The sequence below is a fragment of the Falco rusticolus genome, chromosome 7 (genome assembly GCF_015220075.1).
Source record: "Falco rusticolus isolate bFalRus1 chromosome 7, bFalRus1.pri, whole genome shotgun sequence".
In the NCBI taxonomy this organism is placed as follows: domain Eukaryota; kingdom Metazoa; phylum Chordata; class Aves; order Falconiformes; family Falconidae; genus Falco; species Falco rusticolus.
The window spans coordinates 44,236,231-44,254,778 of NC_051193.1; the positions used below are offsets into that span (position 1 = coordinate 44,236,231).

Here is an 18,548-nt window from a genome sequence, read left to right on the forward strand (position 1 = left end):
AGATGTGGGAAATGCCTTTGGTTTGCAGTTCTCACAGATCATAGATTCAAAAAGCTGGATGTCTGAAGACCCTTTCCCCCAAAAGGAAATACCAATTTGAATACCAATCCAGTATTTAGTTGTAGTGCTGTATAAGGAATATGTGGTGTGTAAGCTCAGATGTACGCTCAGACGCACAGAACTAAAGCCTCTACTAACCTGTCATCATCTCACTCCTGACAAAAATACTCGCATATTTCAGAGCTCTCTTTTTTTATTGGCTTCCCAGTGCAACTATACTATAAGAAAATAATGGATTCTGAAGCTGGGAAAGGCCATTGATGTAAGACACCCAACCAAACAAAAGTCCTGTGTGAAGAGACTTATAAAGACTAGTCAATGCTTATGGCCTAAGAAGCAACTGTACAGAAAGCAAGAAGGAATGCCTCAAATATTCCTAATTCTGTAAATCAGGCACCTTAGAAAGGAGTATGGAAAAGCAGCTATTCCTCTCTCGGGTTCATCCACAGTGTATCTTTTATCTTCAGCCTACAACACAGAGATAAAAATGTTTAATATCTGTGCAAATACACAGCAAATTTTACCATTAAAATGAACCTAATAACCCTCTGTCATTAGACAGCCCTATAAATTTTATGTCTTCTCTGAGAAACTTCTGACAAACTGAGACAGCAAAGGTTCATCAGCTTTGACATCCAAAAATTTAGTCAGGGGCAACAGGAGATGAGTAAAATTTCTCCCCTGACAAGTATGTCAAAGATGAATTTGCTGAAAGCCAGAGGGGGTCATTATCACCAACAGGAGTAAAATCTGGTATGCAAAACCAGGAACCAGCACTCTAAACCACATCTCTTGAGCTGCTTGCACAAATCTGATGGAAAGTAAAGTTGCTGACTATCTGCATTTTAAATGGTAATACTCTGAAAGGGCCACTGTAAAGCTACATGACTTACTGCCACCACTTTTACAACAGCCAAAGAAAAACTTGGATACGACAGGTGTGAAATGAAATCAGAAGTTCTTCCTGGAACTGAAGTGAAGCCTTCTAAATAATCATTTAACTTTTTCTTAACGAGGTCAGATGCAGATCAATGCAGGGGGTCTCTCTTCTATTTTCAGGAAAGTTATAAATATATACTCTCTTTCACCACTCTCCTCCAATGAGTAAAGCATAATTATTTGCCTTAGTAAGCTAGAGACACGAAGACTCTGACCCTGTAGCCTTTATGGAGAAAGAAAGTCCACAGTTATTCAAGTACTTGTCTTATGTTTGGCAGGGCTGGCTGTTTAAAGACTCGTCTGTACAATGGCTACAAGATAAAGCCTAAAGAACGAACCTAACTTCTGATCAAATTCTTTCCATCCAAATATTAGCACAAATTAAGACAAAATAACTTCAGATTTGAAGTCTTAGGAAATATTTCAGGTGCTTCACCTGCTTCCCTCTGCCTCCCAAAGATGTTGGTGTTCCGTATCATCTTTATAATTTAATAATCTTAAACTACCAAACACTAAGGCAATTTCTGAAAGACCAAATAACTGAAAAACTAAGTTCAACTGTCACAAACACTTTAAATTCAACTTGAAATGATGGATGCAAACATTTCTGTGACTGACAAAAAAATACTAAGGGCTTGTAGAATCTAAAGTGGTGTGATTTTTCATTAAAGCATTCCAGATACATTCAGCAAGACAGAAAGCACACAGTATCAAGGAAAACTTCACCACCCACTGGTCTGAGTGCCTCCTCAGAGCAAGGAACTCCTTAGCTCCAATTCTTCTGTTGAGGGCTTTTTGGAATATGTTATCCAATGTAAAAATGAAGGCAAAAATTCCTTGAAAAAGAGGTACCTTCTTCTGCTGAAAAAAAAATGTACCAATTATCTATGAACTTAACAGATATGTAAGTGATAGTGCACTTGTAAACTGTTGAAAAAAACTAAGATTTTGCAATATCCTAAGATCTCTTCCCATGCCTTAGTGTTTTTTCTTATTGTTTCCACTTGTTCTTCTGAAACTCCCTCTCCTCTACAGGACTAATTCATCTCACGAAAATAAAGAAAATTAAACTTAAATCAGTTGTATACTGCTGTGGCAGAGATCAAGCATATACTCGAAATGATGGTGAAGGGTGTGCAAGAGTACCCAGATGACTGATAGATGTGTTACCTTAAATGTGATCTTCTGCTGTTCAGTCATGACTTTTCTCTCAGATGCTCTGTCTGCAGATCGAAAGCTACAAGATTTAAAGATGTATTAGATTTCCAGGAAAGCTACTTTTAAAATATGCAGAATAAGAACACCAGTGCCACTGTGGAAATTTCCCATCAATCTGAACAGGACCTAGCACTAAAATGTCTCGGACGGTTTAGAAAATATCTGCCAAGCTTCCATTCACATAATAAAACTAAGTTATAGTTCATTTTGAAGGATGATAACAGTCATAAATAGGTGACCCAAGTCCATTATTTGGCTGCAAATTTACAGGGGATAGCTGAATTATCCAAAATAATTGTTCAGAACTGAGAATGGAGATGATCCTATGTACATTAAAAGTGCACCAGGAAAATGTATACCCACAGCCAGAAAAATAGTTGCAACATGGAGCTAAAGCTATCATAATTCCAGTCTTATGAAATTCATACTTTGTTCTAGGACAAAACCAGAATTAGGCATGCAGGCACTGAGGACACAAAAGAGAAAAGATTTTTCTTTATGAGGTAGTATCGGTAAAAACAAAACTAAATCTAAACTTTAATTTGCTAAAAAGGAGTTCAATGCAAGAGAAGGACATTAATTTTGTATAAAATATTTCATATAGGACATGTCTGAAGGCATTTAGATTAAAATGCTAAGAATGCAATGAAGAGCTGCATTCAAGAGTTTAAAAAAAAAAAGGACCTTTGCATGATGTATTAATTAACGAACTGGAAAGTGTGAGACTACAAGGGCAACAGTGAGGAACTACTTGCATGCTTATAGCAGTTACTTCTTTAGAAGACAGAAAGCACAACTATACACCAGAGAGAGAGCAAAGAAAAGAGAGAGGGAATTACTATCCCCGGCAGATGCAAGATCCCACAGTTTGGATTTAGTGGCAGTTTGTATCCAATTTGTATAAATGAAAACAGTTCCTCCGGAGGGAAGACAACAAAATATGCCAGTGAAAAAAGGAAAATCATATTCTGTTCTAGCTTTTGCTAAGGCATATCTAAAATAATTTCAGAATAATTATTCTGGTTTTATGCAAATGTAAATGAGAGCAAAACATGTTGCTTTTGTAAAGATACCGTTATGATAACCTCTAAATTCCACGGTTTCAAAATAATGTTTTAATCTCTGTACCTGATCACATCAGTTTGCGTTTGAGCTTCCACATGCTGCTTACAGTGATTTTTCCTTTTCCTTCGAGCAGGAGTGTAATACCTGTACTCTGACAGGGAAGATTTAGCATCTGATATTAAGGTGCGTGGAGTAAAAGGTTTTCGGCTATCAGTAAAGAATTCAGAGTGCCTGTCTAGAAGATCCCCACCACGTTCTTTGGAGTTGCTTCCTTTGCACCTCTGGGAATGACTAATGCTCACAAAACTATCAGTGGAGCAACTGCATGATAGTCCAGAGCGTTTTCTTGGTGTACTTGACATACTGACACTTGAGTTTGAGTTAGATGCATTAGATTTACTCTGACAATCTTTTCTGGTGTATTTTACTGGACTGGAGTGAACCAAGCCATGCTTGCCGTAAGGAGACAGCACTCTTGATAGGTATTGTGCCTGCTGAGCGCAAGGGAAGGGACTGTCTTTGTCTTCTGCTTCCAAGAAACTCTAGGAAAAAATAAAACAAGATTTCATTGCTTTGCAAGTTACCATCTTTGCTCAAGTTGGTACTCCCAGCTATTATTGTTACCAGCCTGAAGGTATTTTCTATGTAAAAACATTCTATTTTTGTTAAGTCAAACTGGTTTCAGAGCAGTCCCAGTGCTAACAGATCTTAAAACCTAGTCGCTGGAAATAACAGAGTAGTTAGAAAATGGTTTGATTCAATAGCAAAACATTGGTGCTTTGTTACAGAATATTGATGGCTACATCAAAGCAAGAGTTTTAATCATTTTAGTCCAAAGGCTCAATACATTTTTAAAAGTCAAGGAATCATTGCATTGAGGCAATTTATTTTATCTGGGTATGTTCTGTTCATACCACCTGGGCAAGGTAACATAGACATTATCTGTAATTATTCTACTGACTAGTTCACAGTACATATTCTCATCAAGTGTGGAGTTGTGGCCTCTCTCTCCAAATCCTATTAGCTTTAAAGTATATCACACACCAGCTATCTTTAGAAGACGTATATTCTGTAAGGGGCACTGCTCACTGATTCAGCTAGACCAACATGGAAAATACTGTTGTGTGGTTAAAGACACAGAATAAGAAAACTGTAACTAGCTGTTTATTCCATGTGTGACCTTTTTCTTCCTGCAGGTGGGAGATGTATATCTTTGGAAGGGCTGTACAACACAGGATGTTGTGCACCTTGTGTAATGGCACCCTGCTCCACAAGAAATGTCCTAATTGCTATAATAATACAATCAATGTCCTCCAGCAGACAAAGTCAAGTTTCTGTCCTGTTCCCCTTTCGGTTTCTCAACCCAGCAGGTACATAGACAGCTGTGAAACTTTCCCTCTAACACTATAGAAAGCCAACAGTGCAAGTAGTTAGCTCACTACAGTTAAACAGGTCAGATAACAACATGCTGAGTTTATGAACAGATACAGTCGATTGCAGGTGATGGTAGGGAAATGGTGTTACTGCTCCTGCTTCCTAAGTGTTCAACACATTAGAGTTTAAATATGTACCTCAGTTCTCAGAAACAATCAATGTTACTTTAAAAGGATACAGTTAAAAGGCTACTAGTTAAGACAACAAACTAATACAGACAAATCAGTAGTACATGGACTAAAATTAGGATCAGCTAACCCACTCCTCACGGAAAGAAGCACAATGTAAGTCTATTTTGTATGCAGGCTGAAGTCCAAGTGTCAACTTTAGTTAATAAGAAAGCCTAACTGTTGTTTTCAGTAGCCATCTGAAATTTTGAATAGAAACTAGCTGAACAAATCTCATTGATGTGCAGGACAATCAAAACAAAATGGGAAAAACTTACAGCAAAAGCTCATCTATGCATCTCTTCTTTTTCTATTTGAGATCTATAAGGTTATTACTAAATCTTCACAAAGTTAAAAAGTCACTGAAGTGAAGCATTGCAACAAATATTAAGAGTAGTTAATAAGGAGGAAGCCAAGTACACCAGAGACTAGTGATGACCTTGAACACAAATCTATCCTATGGAAGGTGATAGGGAATTTTCCAACAATTTTAGAAGTCTGGGTCTTATGAGATACATAATTTTAATGCCAGGGATAAGAAAACAGTTAATAACAAAAAAATCAGAATTTGAAAACTAAGTCTGTCATTGAGAAAGGTTACAGAATGAATTATTTGGAAAGACCATGCTATTTTTTTCTGCTTTTTGGGGAAAAAAAATAATATCTTAAGGCTTAAAAATTCAATATTATTCCTGAATTGTATTATGACACCATGCCAAAGACAAGTAACACTGAAATGCAACTCTATGAAAGTTACAACTTGAGCTTTTTTTTTTTTTTTTTTTTTGCCAAGTGAGAAAGAACAATTCAATAGACATTTTATTTCTGTCATAGACTTTTGAAAAATTTGCAACTTCAAAGCATAAATACCTGGACAGAGTATATGCACTAGTAAACATGCTTTACAGTGTGTCTGAAAAGTTAGGAAGCATCGTAGCAAGACAGCTATTGTATAACCTTTTCCTTCCTAGGATACAGCCACCCACTGAATATTCTGTCAGTCACTGGAAAGTATGTATGACATTTTACAATTTCCAAGGACAGCCATATTGCAGAATTAGCAGATTAAACCGGAAGCCTAACAGCAAGCAAAATGTTGTATAAACTCATTTCATCCACATGCATAAAACTATGTATGCAATGTTACACTGGACTGTATGATGGAGAAGAGATGACTCACACTGTACGTACTCAAACTACCTAGCGTACAACTCCCAGAGATGGAGCTTGCACCTAGGTCCTGCAACAGCGAGGGAGACAAGCTCAGGATAGCATTATTCTGGAAAATCTCATTGCCATACTCTGCAATCAGTATAATACAAGGCAAAATAACAGCTAAAATGACACCTGAGAAAACCCAAAGCAAAATCAACTGCTAACAAACCCGAATTAATTCAGTTTTAACTAAGTAGCCAGTTACACTCAGGCACTTCATATAGCTCCACATCAACAACAACCAAGTGCTGCAACATTTAAGAGAATGTTGGTGTTTCCTAGGAAGAAAATTCAATTTCTCAGGCCAGTTGAGGACCAGATTTTTAACAAACCTGATGTTTACGTTCAGATAGGCTAACAGAGATTAAATTGTTGATGTACCTCCACCATCTGAACAAAGAACAGGAGGATAAGGAGAGACCTGTACAGGCCATAAAGCTCTGCAGTCAAAAAAGGGAGAAAGGGAAATTGATTTTCATATGTGTTTCATTCATCTCAATTATGTTCCTATCAAACAAATAAAATTATGTAGAAGCCTTACGTTACTGAAGTCACTGAAGGAATAGCTCCCCTATAAAAAGCCTGAGACAGAGTGCATCCAGTGTGATGGGACTGAAACACATGCTGTGATACGTACTTATTTATGACATACAACCCTAACTGCCAGTTGCGAAGATTCACAGATTCACCCAGCAACCCATCCTGATCTTACAATTAATCCACGCGGAAGTTATTTTGAGAGACTAACACCGAAGCACGGATTCAGAGGATTTCCAGTGGCGCTTCATTGCCTGAACACAATATAAACCTGGAGAAAATCCTCAAGAATGCTTCACTTTTTGAAAATAATCAGGTGATTAAAATATTGGATGTGTGATTTTCCCCACCACTGGGGACATTGGACTAAACTCCAACAAAAGTGGCAAAATCAAATGTAAAAGAAAGTACCTGTGGGAATTCTCCAAGATAATCAATACTTGTGAGATTTTTGAAGTCTCCTACTGGGGGAGGTATGGAGGGGGAAAAAACCAACCAAACTTGGAAATCCTTACACATTTGTTGGAAATTCATGACATTGTAACCTACTAATATACAGTACAGGATAGTAATACATTACTAGTTTACTAGTAAAATATAGTATAGTATGTTACCCTGTGTAATTCATAGTATAGCTTGTAAATATACCCTGATTTTTCTATTCTATCATTCAAATCCTAAAACTGGTATTCTTCAAAGTTCTAAACAATGACTCTTACTGTATAAATGCTGCATTTTCTCATAACACTGCTACTGTCACTGCTTTAAATCTACACTATTCCTTTTTTTTCCTTTTCAGAACCCCTTCATATTTTAAATTAAAACTCTAGATGATGAATATATATTTTATGGCATGTAGTAAATGCTATTTAGAGGAATATTAAAGAATGCAGGTAGTTTGTCAGCAAAATTAAGTCACAGATCATACTGCTGTCATACTATATAGTTCCTTCACAATTCCAATATACCCCCATGTCAGTTAGACTTATCTGTGCTACTCCAGTACCCCAAAATGTCCACAGTTGCCAGTGCCTAATGCAAAGAGGTTGTTGTGTTTTTTCAGTTAGCTGAGCCAAAATAAGCCCTTCTTGATGATGTCTCATGTGAACCAACTTTATTTTACTACTACAGCATAATTAAATGCTGAACTGATAACACACAGTAACAATGCCAAACAAATGCCTGTGCTAGCAAGCAGTATAATAAGGCTTACCAGTGTGATTGTTTGCATGTAAAGCACTTGTAGTGGTAGCTCAGCACTATAGAAAACAGATAAGACTGGAAAGTTTCAGAATCCACCTATATAGATGTTTTGAAAAGCTAATTCCATACCCTTCAGCATGTATCATATCAACAGCTTAATTTTTCTTGTATGCTTTTTACTCTCAGAGACTAGAACAGTTCATGGAGCTGCAATATAGATCGGATTTTAGAAGCATTTTTGAACATATGATGACTGGTGACCTGCAATATACAAAATAATAATAACAAAATATATTAAGTGATATTGGTCAATTACACAACTACACCTCATGAAAGCCACACGTTCTATTCCTTGGAAGCAGTTGAGCTGATCCTAAACCAAGACAAATGTCCAGGGTAAACATGTCAATATCCTAAATTTAAGCATTTCTTATGTATGAGGAAGCTTACGGCAGTTCTTTTCTTTTCCTCCTCAAATGTATCGTAAGCAGAACAGACCAAGTAGCTAAGGTAGTGACTAGATAGAAAGGCAAACCCAAACTGCATTTCTGTCAGTTTTGAGACATACTCATTCAAGTACTGAGAAAGAAGAATGTCTTTTGAAGCCCTTATCCTGGGGTAAACCTTTACAGCCCAAACAGGTAGGCAGTTCAGCCTCCGGATATACAAAGAAATCAGGAACAAGGAACTATGTTGGTGACTTCAAAAAAATTCTAAGGAGTGTCAGACAATGGTGTTTGTCTGCAATTTGTCACCAACACCAAGCTTTCAAAAATTATTTGTACACCTGTGTTTGTATAGGCAAGTTAACCATAAGCAAGTATGTTCATTTTTCTTTTCTAATCTGTATCTATAGAAACATCAGATGTTTAGGTGGGGGGGGGGGGTGTGGAGGGGAAAAAGAAGAGAGAAAAACATGCTACAAATATGCAGTAACTCACTGATTTAAAGATACTTTGCTCTGTTCTTCAGATACAATTAAAAACCCAATTATTCCATGGAAGTATCACAGCTTTGGACATTGGCACTATCAAGAACTACAACTAATGTAATTTGGAGTCAAGAATCTTGACACCTACCTTGCTTACCAATCTATGTTCCTGTTCTATCCATTCAATCCACTGTAATTTGTTTTGAAAGATAAAAATCTACTCAATCATACATTTCAACAATAATAACCCCTCCAAAAAGTTTTCATAAATTACATTTATGTTTCAATTTTGTTAGTCACAAAGCTGGGGTAAACAGGATATTACTTGCAGCAAGCTTGTATGGAAAGGACCCCTAAATCGCCATAGACTCTGTGGAAAAGAAAGTTCAGTAAAAGCAGATCAAAGCATATTGCTGTCATCTGATGGGCAAGAGAAGTAACAGAGAAAGAATCTAGATTTTTAAGTTACTTTTACTTTCTAAAAGAAGTTTAGTTTCTCAAGTCAAAAGCCACCGAGGTATCAGCTGCCTCATAAAAAACAAACTGAAAACAAAGCTTGCCAAATCTATTTTTGCATAAAAGGTCCAAAGGCACCTCTCACTGGGGTTACACTAAGATGAATTTAAGTCTTGAAATTAACATATTCTTGTATGAAAAGGTCTTCCAATAGAAAGTTCATCTATCAGCATAAAACGAGATCAGAGACACTTTTTGAACTGCACTGTCAAGATACAGAAGCTGTAATGCTGTAATAAATTAGCATCTGATTCTTTAACTTGAGACAGCCCCATTTATAAGCCACGTCAAAAGCGGGCTGAGCACCTGCTCTCTGCAGTCTGGACAGAGCAAAGGTCTCCTGTAGTACGCAACAAGCTGCCTTTACAAGGGGGTTATGAGTGACTGTATGTCATCTCTTCATGTCAATACACACTTTGGTAATTAGGTAAGAATTCAGAAAGGCAAGAGAGAAAATTCACACATATATGTGAACAAGTAAGACCTGTATAAGTACAGTCAGTTTGCATACTGGCATCAATAATAACCTTTTTTCTCATTCAAAACTATGTTCCTGTTACAATTCTTTCCTTTTGTGTGTGTGTGGGGGGGGGAGTGTATTCAATTGTATAATGCATTATGTTCCCACTTTCATCAAATACTGTGATGTTATTAATAAGGGTTATTACTGAACGTGCATATGGAAATGTAGCTTCAAACAACCAGCACGAGAGGTGACTGCCACTATGAAACCTGAAAGGAAATCTGTACTGAACATTCCCCATGAAAACATCTTTCTTTGATGCTCAGAAGGTTCTTCTGCTTTCTTTAGTCACTTACATCTCTCATTCTGACAGAACTAATTCAAGCACAATACATCTTCTGGCTGTTAATATCGTAATGGTATAATAAATCTTTAAACATAAGCCATTTGAGTAGGCAATTTACACAGCCACATGTGTGCTGCATACAAAATTAACATGGGAGATTAGAAATGGTTCATGGTGTTTCTTAATCTATATTTCATATGCAGAAGCCAATGGTCATAACTGTCATTCCTAAGAAATCAAAAAAAGTCTCAAAAAACAGGCTGAAAGGGATTTTGAAGTATCAAGGCAGTGACAACCATACTTCAAATGGTTAAAACAGAAAACTTACACTCCTACAGAGCAGCCTTCCTCCAAATGATTTTTTGCATGGATTGATTTCTTTAAAAAAATTTGTTAGCAGCCAATAATGCCTATTAATAGGATTATCTGAGCATGGGATATGAAATACCACATCTTGCTCAGATCAGAGATTTTACTCACTGACAGCTCAGTTCAGGTTTTCCTGCTTCAGAGGTAAGTCATCCTGAGCTTAACACAGTTCACCCTGCTGAATCACTCAGATGAACGTTTAAAAACCCAAATCAGCTTTGTATAGAAAAATAAAATTTTAAATCTAGGGATTCCACTAGGATACAGCTTTCCATCTGTGGCAGCAGCTGGAAAGACTACATGGTAGTGCCATTCCATGCACAGGTGTCATGGTATTTTCCAGACTCTGTCAAACAGCCTTTTCTATTGTGAGAAAACTTTAAGAGTAATTCATTAAAGAAGGAGTATAAGTAATTTGTTGACAGATGAATGAGAGGATACCCACAAATATGCTGCTTATCCATCCTCAAGCTTTTCAGTCTAAGTAAGCCTCTAAATATTTGCTTAAAAATTACATATTCACAAAGACACACAAACACAAAACTAGCAGCCCTTTCAGCATCCATCTGTAGTTTATCATCCTATTTTGATTAACCTTCACACATGAAGTCAACCATCATTACTACGCTACATAAAAAAAAGAGGAGCAGAAGAGAAGTCCAGCTGTCCCCAGGACACCTTATGCTTTCCCTGCTCCTCTACTTTACTGTAAGAGATAAAGTACTGTCCTTGAAGTAATTCGGTTGCTAGCGATTCCATCCAAAGTACCTTCTAAAAATAAGCCTGCTCCTTAGCTTCTCTTAGGTCTTCTGCTAAAAGCAGAGAAATGCATGATGCACCATAAACATCTATCACAGCTTAACCCACGGCTCTACATAGAATATTCTTATCTCTGTGATCAAAATATTATCTGATTAAAATCACAGATTATTTTTAAAAGTCAGTAAATAAATCTAGGTAAGCACAACAGAGATAACTTTCACAGCTCATTACATATCATAACAGATTCTCACATTACAGTAACTTTACATTTATAACTAGATATAACAGAGAAAGAATGTTCTTGTGCATTTAAACCCACATACAAAACAGTCAAAGAGCAGGCCAGTCAGGTTAAAGACCAATTATAGCTATTCAGTTTCATTGTCAGCTCAATGACACTAACTAAATCACAGAGGTTTTAAGAAATGCATAACATGCAATATATGTTTTAGAGGAATTATTTTTACTTCTTTTTTGGTTCTACCATGCACAAAGCACAGTTTCAATGGAAAACAGTTTCTGTGCTCTATTGTAGCATTAAATAACAACAAATGCAGCTATGTGAAAAATGAAAATGATGAAATAAAGACACCAGACTTAACAGAATGCATAAAAAGTGAACGCTAATGAATGAAGACTTTTGAAAATAGAAAGTCAGGTGCATACATCAAAGCTGGTTAGCATGTATTTAGCCTATAATCTAGCCAGACATTGACCTTGTCAGAGTTACAAGGGTTATTATATTTTTATATACATATGTATGTATGTTACACTAAATTCATATACAAGAGTCATATTTCATTATGAAAGAAATTATGCATTATGAAAGTAATTGAACTTTTGTACTCTTAATTATAACAATGGCAAAGCCAGGAGAATTCTACTTGCTTCTTTTTCTTACATTCCTCTAATGTAAGATGCTTACTAAACACAGGACCACATTCTACTCTTGCCATTACCTCCTTGGAAACCTGGAGTACTCCAAGGTTGACTGCTTCAAATCTGTGCTGGATCTTATCCCAACCTAGGAACATCCAAATTCAACAGAACAATTTTTGGAGCAGTCCCACAAATGGAGGATATACAATCAGCTTTTTCCTAATGGCAACAGTGACAGCAATTATTACTGTGTGGCAAAAACCGTCTATAGGTATCCTTAGCACTTGTTTGCCAGCTGTCACCTATTGATATATCCTGATGGCTAAAGAAATACCATTAAAATGGCTAACATCCTCACAATGCATTAGAGGACATCTAATTGTTGAAACAGAAGAATTCTCTGCTGTTGTATAAAGAAGCATAGGAAATCAAAGTATATTCTGGCAAACTATGTAAAGTTTAAATAGGGCTTCATTTTTAGCACAAAAATATGACAGCCCAATTACTTCCACTGCCTATGCTTGTGCCAAAAGGCTCACTTACAGGTTTTCACTTTATACTGACTCACTGCTGCTCTTTGTTTATACTATACTGAACTGTATTTTGTAGGTCCACCAATCAATGATTTGATTAACAAAGTGCCAGATAGTATTTTAGTGAAGATTATTCTTTGTGTTTGTAAAGTAAAAAAAAAAACCAAGACAAAAAAAGTGTTGTATCCAAAAATCACTTTTTACGTTTGGTTAAACGTTGATTTGGCCAGTCTCCCAACACTTTCTAAAACATACTTTTCAGTTGATAACTTGAAATTCAGACTTGGACGGATTGTTGAATTATACCCAGAGGCTATCCAACATAAGGACAGCTGCAGTTTCTGTACAGAATACACTTTCAAGAGAAATGGTGGGAAGGCACCTGTAAGTAAGTAGGTAAAACTGGGATAGATATTATTTCAGAAAGATTTTGTTTTGCAAAAGATTAAAACAAAGGAAAAAAGTAACAGACTGTTATAATGCTACATTAAAGATCACAGGTGCATCCTTTAATTTTAAAATTGAGAATTTATGCAGTAATTGGAGATGCATTTTAAGCACAATTTACTTGATTTTGCAATGATATAATTTAAGGAACTTCTCCTGCCCCCAGTCTGCTGAAAAATAAAGATGGAAGGACAAAAATGGTATTAATAAAAAATAAAACTTGGATTTAAAATATGACATTTCCTCCCTTTTCTTATGCATGCCTGTGCTTTCTTCTGTAACTAAGAGACATGTACTGAATTCAAAGCATTATTTCTCTGCATTGCAATAAGGTCACTCCTGCCTGCCTGCTGCAAAAACCAGTGACACAGAAAGAAACTAATTGTAAATTTTCTGTACTATTTGGAAATGTTCTCCATCTCTACGGATATTTAACCAACATATGAAGCATTTGCTGTTAAAATCAGAACTAAAACATCACTCTGTTTTAAGTTGCAATTGCTCCTTTACAGTGACAAACATGAGACTAATTTAGTAAGGCTAATTATTAATTTATTTATTATTTGGAAATATACACCACATATCTGGATGAAATGCTGGACAATATAAGTGAACCTATGTATAAAGACAGAAAAGTACTTATTTTGATGGCTTTAGTACTATTTTCAGTTTCAGTAACTACAATTCACGCATGTAGTATACTGTTAGATATGAAATGTATTTCCAAAATAGGACTTTGGATACAGAGAAAAAAAAAAAAGACTCTTGATTCTTCTGCTAGAAAGGTTAGCGGTAACTAGAATTCTGCCTTAGAAAATGACAGAAAGCTCTGGAGTGACAAGAGAGGACATGGGAATATCAGCTGAAATGAAAGCAAGAGAACTCAAGGGTAACTAAACTGGAATTTAGCACAAGCACTCTTCATCCAGATACCTACCACCTTTGTCAGAAGGCCAAGACGTGCATTTGGTATTGGGCACATGCCAGGAAGACCCTTATCTATTTTCTGCTGCTTGAAATACACCAGTCCTCCTTTCAGAGCTGCTGCACAGCAGTGACCATTTATTATTATGGGAGGCAAGTAGACTATGATATCTACTAAATAAAATTAAAGTATCTACCTTTCCAAAAGAGGATGGCAGCAGCCTTCCACTCTCTCTCGAGCTGGATCGGGAGGCAAGTAGTCTATGATATCTACTAAATAAAATTAAAGTATCTACCTTTCCAAAAGAGGATGGCAGCAGCCTTCCACTCTCTCTCGAGCTGGATCGGGAGGCAGTTTTGCCCACACTCATTTCCTCTTCACATCTGGCTATCTTCTTTTTCAGTTTCTCTCTTCTTCGCTGGTCAGCAACTTAGGAAAGAGATAAAAGCTTGTCAGATCAAAACTGGAATATTACTATATTACCTTTTTTTTGTTCTAAGTGATTGGATGACAAGGTAGGGGTTTCCAATTGCTCAGCAAAGTCAGACTATTGATATATGTTCCACTTGGAACACACGGCAATTATAAAAAATTACCTCTATTCTTAGAAGAAAAATACTAAGAGTATGCTAGTAGCTGAAGCTGTCTTAGCTGAAGCGATACCTTAAGCTTCCCTGAAGTATTCTCATCTCACAACTAATACACCATTATGCAGGAATTCCAAGATCAGTATTGCTAACAAAGCACTCTGCTTTACACTAACCTTTACAGATAGAACTCATTTGACTGTACTCTCATCCGCTATTTCAGAAAAAAAATTATTTTAACGTTAGTAAATTTTACATATAAAAAAAATATCCATGCTCACACCATGGAAAGATAGCGAGTAGTCTCCCAAGTACAGAAATCCATGCAAAACAAGCAAGCTCCTGTCAAGAACATAAAAAATGAAGGGAAACGCTGTGAAAGGGCCACTGTCAGATCAGTAGGGGAAATTATTATCGATCCACATTGGTCTGCAGTCTAAGAACTTGTTCACAGTGTCCATGCAGCACAGAAGGTGAGTTAAGTATCTGTACCATTAGACAGAGAGGAGTGCAAAAGATGAGTAAATTTTCTGTTTTCAAGTTTGCTATCTGGTCACCTACATCTGATATTTTCATAATACAGTCCAACGTTTTTGTGTACTGTAAGCACCCAGGAGCCACAGAAGAAGTTCACAAAGTTGAAAAATCCAAGCAAGGCTGATGAAAAACATTAATGATTTCATTTACAAATGGGAAAGAAGAGGGTTTATATAAGCAAGCACACTTCTGGAATCTGTATACACAATGAAACCTGTCTTAATTTGACTAGACTTCTCATTCACTTAACACAGAACCAAGTGTATGAATGGTTTGTTTGATACAGTCACAGAGACAGAAAGGACTATGAGGATCTCTTTTTGGTTTCATAATGTATTTATACCATACTCTCATAGACCCCAATCTTCACACACACGACTATGCTTAACATATGGAAATGTAAATAACTTTGTGGATTGGTGTGGTACATTCTTCTAGACAGCTGAGAATTACAGCAATCTGAGGGCATTTAATCAACCCTCAGAATACATTCATCTGTGTACATTAACCCTACAGACATGTTAACCTCTAAGAATTAAGTACATTATCCATTTTATTAAACTAAATTATTTTTAAATATCCTTTTTAATTAAATTATCCTTTTAAATTATTTATCATATTTAATTAAATATCCTTTTTAGACTAAAAAAGATTATTTTAGATGCAAAATCCTTGCTTTTGTTTCTCAGGGAAATCCCTCTTTCTCTTTCTTTCAGTTCTTACAATTGATACATAAAGTACAAAGTAATTTATTTTATGGCTGCTGATTAATTCAACATATTCCATTTGAATACTTACAATATAAAGTTGCTTTTACTACTGGAAAAACATTAGCTGAAGTTAAGATACGCTAAATTCTACAAGTCTGAATTTAAAATACGCCTTGTATCAGCAGGAAAAAATAAACTGTACCATTAAATAAGTAAAACTCAATATTTTTCTTCCTACACTAAATTATTATCATGTAGCTATTCGAAAATACTATTATTTCTAATTGTGTTTGTCTTAAAAGTTACAGATGAGCACTCAAAAATTAGCTACATTTAGAAGTTTTATATGTTTGAGATAAATAATTGTTCACAGTGGACCAACAGAGTGTGTCTGTGTGCGCGCATGCACGGAAGCTGTAAAAACTCAAGTCTTGCCTACTGCTCAGGTAAAATGGTGATGGCTGAAATGAGTGTTGAATAAATACCTAGGGAAACAATGAATGAATGAGAACTCTACAAAACGAACATGCAAATTATACAGAAGTATGTGTGTCTCATTTTGTAAGTGCAAGTAGATGCCCGAAACAGAAATTTCCCTACACTCAAGTGCTTAGGTGGAAAGTGGGTTTGTCTAAGACAAGACAGGCTTAATCACTGCATGTTCTACCTGCATCTCATGGCTTAACAGGAGTTTCTGAGCAAAGTGCAAAGCAGTGTGAATATTATTGCAAAACTGAGTTCTCATGTTATCCTTATTCCGCTCTTCACAGGACAAAGTCTGAGATTTAACATACATGGACAGACTCTGCCTTCACTACTGGCGCTCAAAGCCATAAAAGCTAACTACTGTAAACCTCCTCCAGGACTGTGTGCTACAACTTCTCAGCCAAAGCACGGCTTGTGCCCATAAGTACAGAAAAAAATGAAAGAACAGTAAGTATGCCAGCTAAGGCTATCTTTGGATGTCAGAATGACCCATTGGGACTACTGTCACCTGCACGGGAAATAGAAAGTCTTTGCCTCACACCAGTCATACAGTAAGCTTAGCTCAGCTAATCCATTAAGTGCATTCCAAAAGCTATCAAGTCAGTCACGCGTACTGAAAGGCAGAGCAGACACACACAAAACAGAATGGCAGAAAAACCCAGCAGTGTACCCGTCTTGTTGCCAAATTTGGGAATTTTCTGGCTAGATTGGCTGTAAAAGCTAGGAACCATGAAACCAGCAAAGCAGGAGAGAAAGAAATCCTTCTGGAAAACAGCTAGTGTAGGTGTAAACAGACAGCTAGATGTAAGTTAGGGTAGCCCTGAGGCAGACAGCAAGTAACACAGACAAGGGTACCGGCAGACACACAGAAACACGCATGCTGCCTGCCTCCCCTTACTTCACATGTCCTTTCCCTAAGCAGGGACTGGAGAATCCAGTCTTTCCGTTTGACTTTAGCCAGACCCAAAGGCGCTAACTACAATATTACAACTGATGGGAGCTGAAGATACCTGAGGCTGCCATACATAACCACTCATCCTGCAGCTGTGAATATATTAAACACGGAAAAAATGAGACCAGCACTCAGGAAGAAACATGCAGCTTTAAAAGGTAGATTTATCTGTTAATTGAAAAGGCTGCACTGTTTAAGGTATCTTTTGCTTTAAATCAATCACAGATACAGCTTCTTTAGTTTTCAGTGAGGTTAATAAACTAAATTTGACAAGACTGCCTTTGGCATACTGCATAGACTAGTAGGAAGTAAACATCAACTGCATTTGTTAACACTTAAAAATTTTACTACAACTCGCTTTTACTGTACATTGGCTCCAGAAGCATATCACACTCCTAGAGTTAAATACGGGACAAGTAAGTATCTTGTGACAAATAAAAGGAAAAAGAAAACCACTTATTTTCTTTCATATCTTTAAAAAGGGAAAACTAAATGTTTAGGAATAAAAAAATACATTCCATAGATCCAAATAACATGAGTCCCTTTGAAAGCGTTATTGCAGACTTTGAGATCAATCATATCTCATTAACTGCTGTGCTCAAAACCACCACAAATATTTATGGTAAAGAGAAAATGTACTAGAATATAAACAAAGTGGGTATTTTTGCATATCAGATAAATTCAGAGTCTACAAAACTAAATTCCAAAACTTACTGCACCTACCCCATGAATCTCTTCTCTTAATTCTGTTGCCAATGACAGGAAGCATAAGAAAGACTATAAATTTTAGAAATCAAACTGTAGCATTTTTCATAAAAAGCTACCTATAAAACACTGATCAATCTTGTTAGATGTAACACTTTTGCCTAAACAAAAACCCTTTTTGCAAGGAGTACACCACACTTCCAAAGCAGAGATCACATTGTTATATTCCCCTATGAGAATACTCTCTACAGGCTCAATTCTGTTTTGTTGAAGCCTACCTAGGACTTTTAAGGACAGTACAATTTGGAAAGTCAGTGGTCGTCCTTTGCTCTGAATCTCCAATCTCTAAATTTATCATATGTCATATCACAGTACAATTAGCATTTAACCTTCAAGTTATCTAATTTTTGATGTAAATAATCCATGGCAGACAATCAAATATTAAGCTAGATTTAAATTGAGTTCAGCTTGCAGAACTATGTATCTCAACAGAATTGTCCAATACTGAGCATTTCTCCACTGTGCTTTTGTATCAGCTACTTTTGTAGGAACACACTTCTGG

General features: G+C 36.4%; 1 protein-coding gene across 2 annotated transcripts in view; it reads right to left on the minus strand.

Annotated features, from left to right (window-relative positions):
• Window positions 1-18,548, minus strand: part of SPATA7 (spermatogenesis associated 7) — a 55,701-nt gene that overhangs the window by 18,321 nt on the left and 18,832 nt on the right. For both annotated transcript variants that reach the window (XM_037394204.1, XM_037394203.1), the window contains exons 5-8: window positions 14,305-14,438; window positions 3,346-3,824; window positions 2,170-2,236; window positions 458-528 (exon numbers count right to left, since the gene is read on the minus strand). In XM_037394204.1, coding sequence (XP_037250101.1) covers window positions 458-528; window positions 2,170-2,236; window positions 3,346-3,824; window positions 14,305-14,438 — 751 coding nt within the window. The remainder of the gene's footprint in view (window positions 1-457; window positions 529-2,169; window positions 2,237-3,345; window positions 3,825-14,304; window positions 14,439-18,548) is intronic.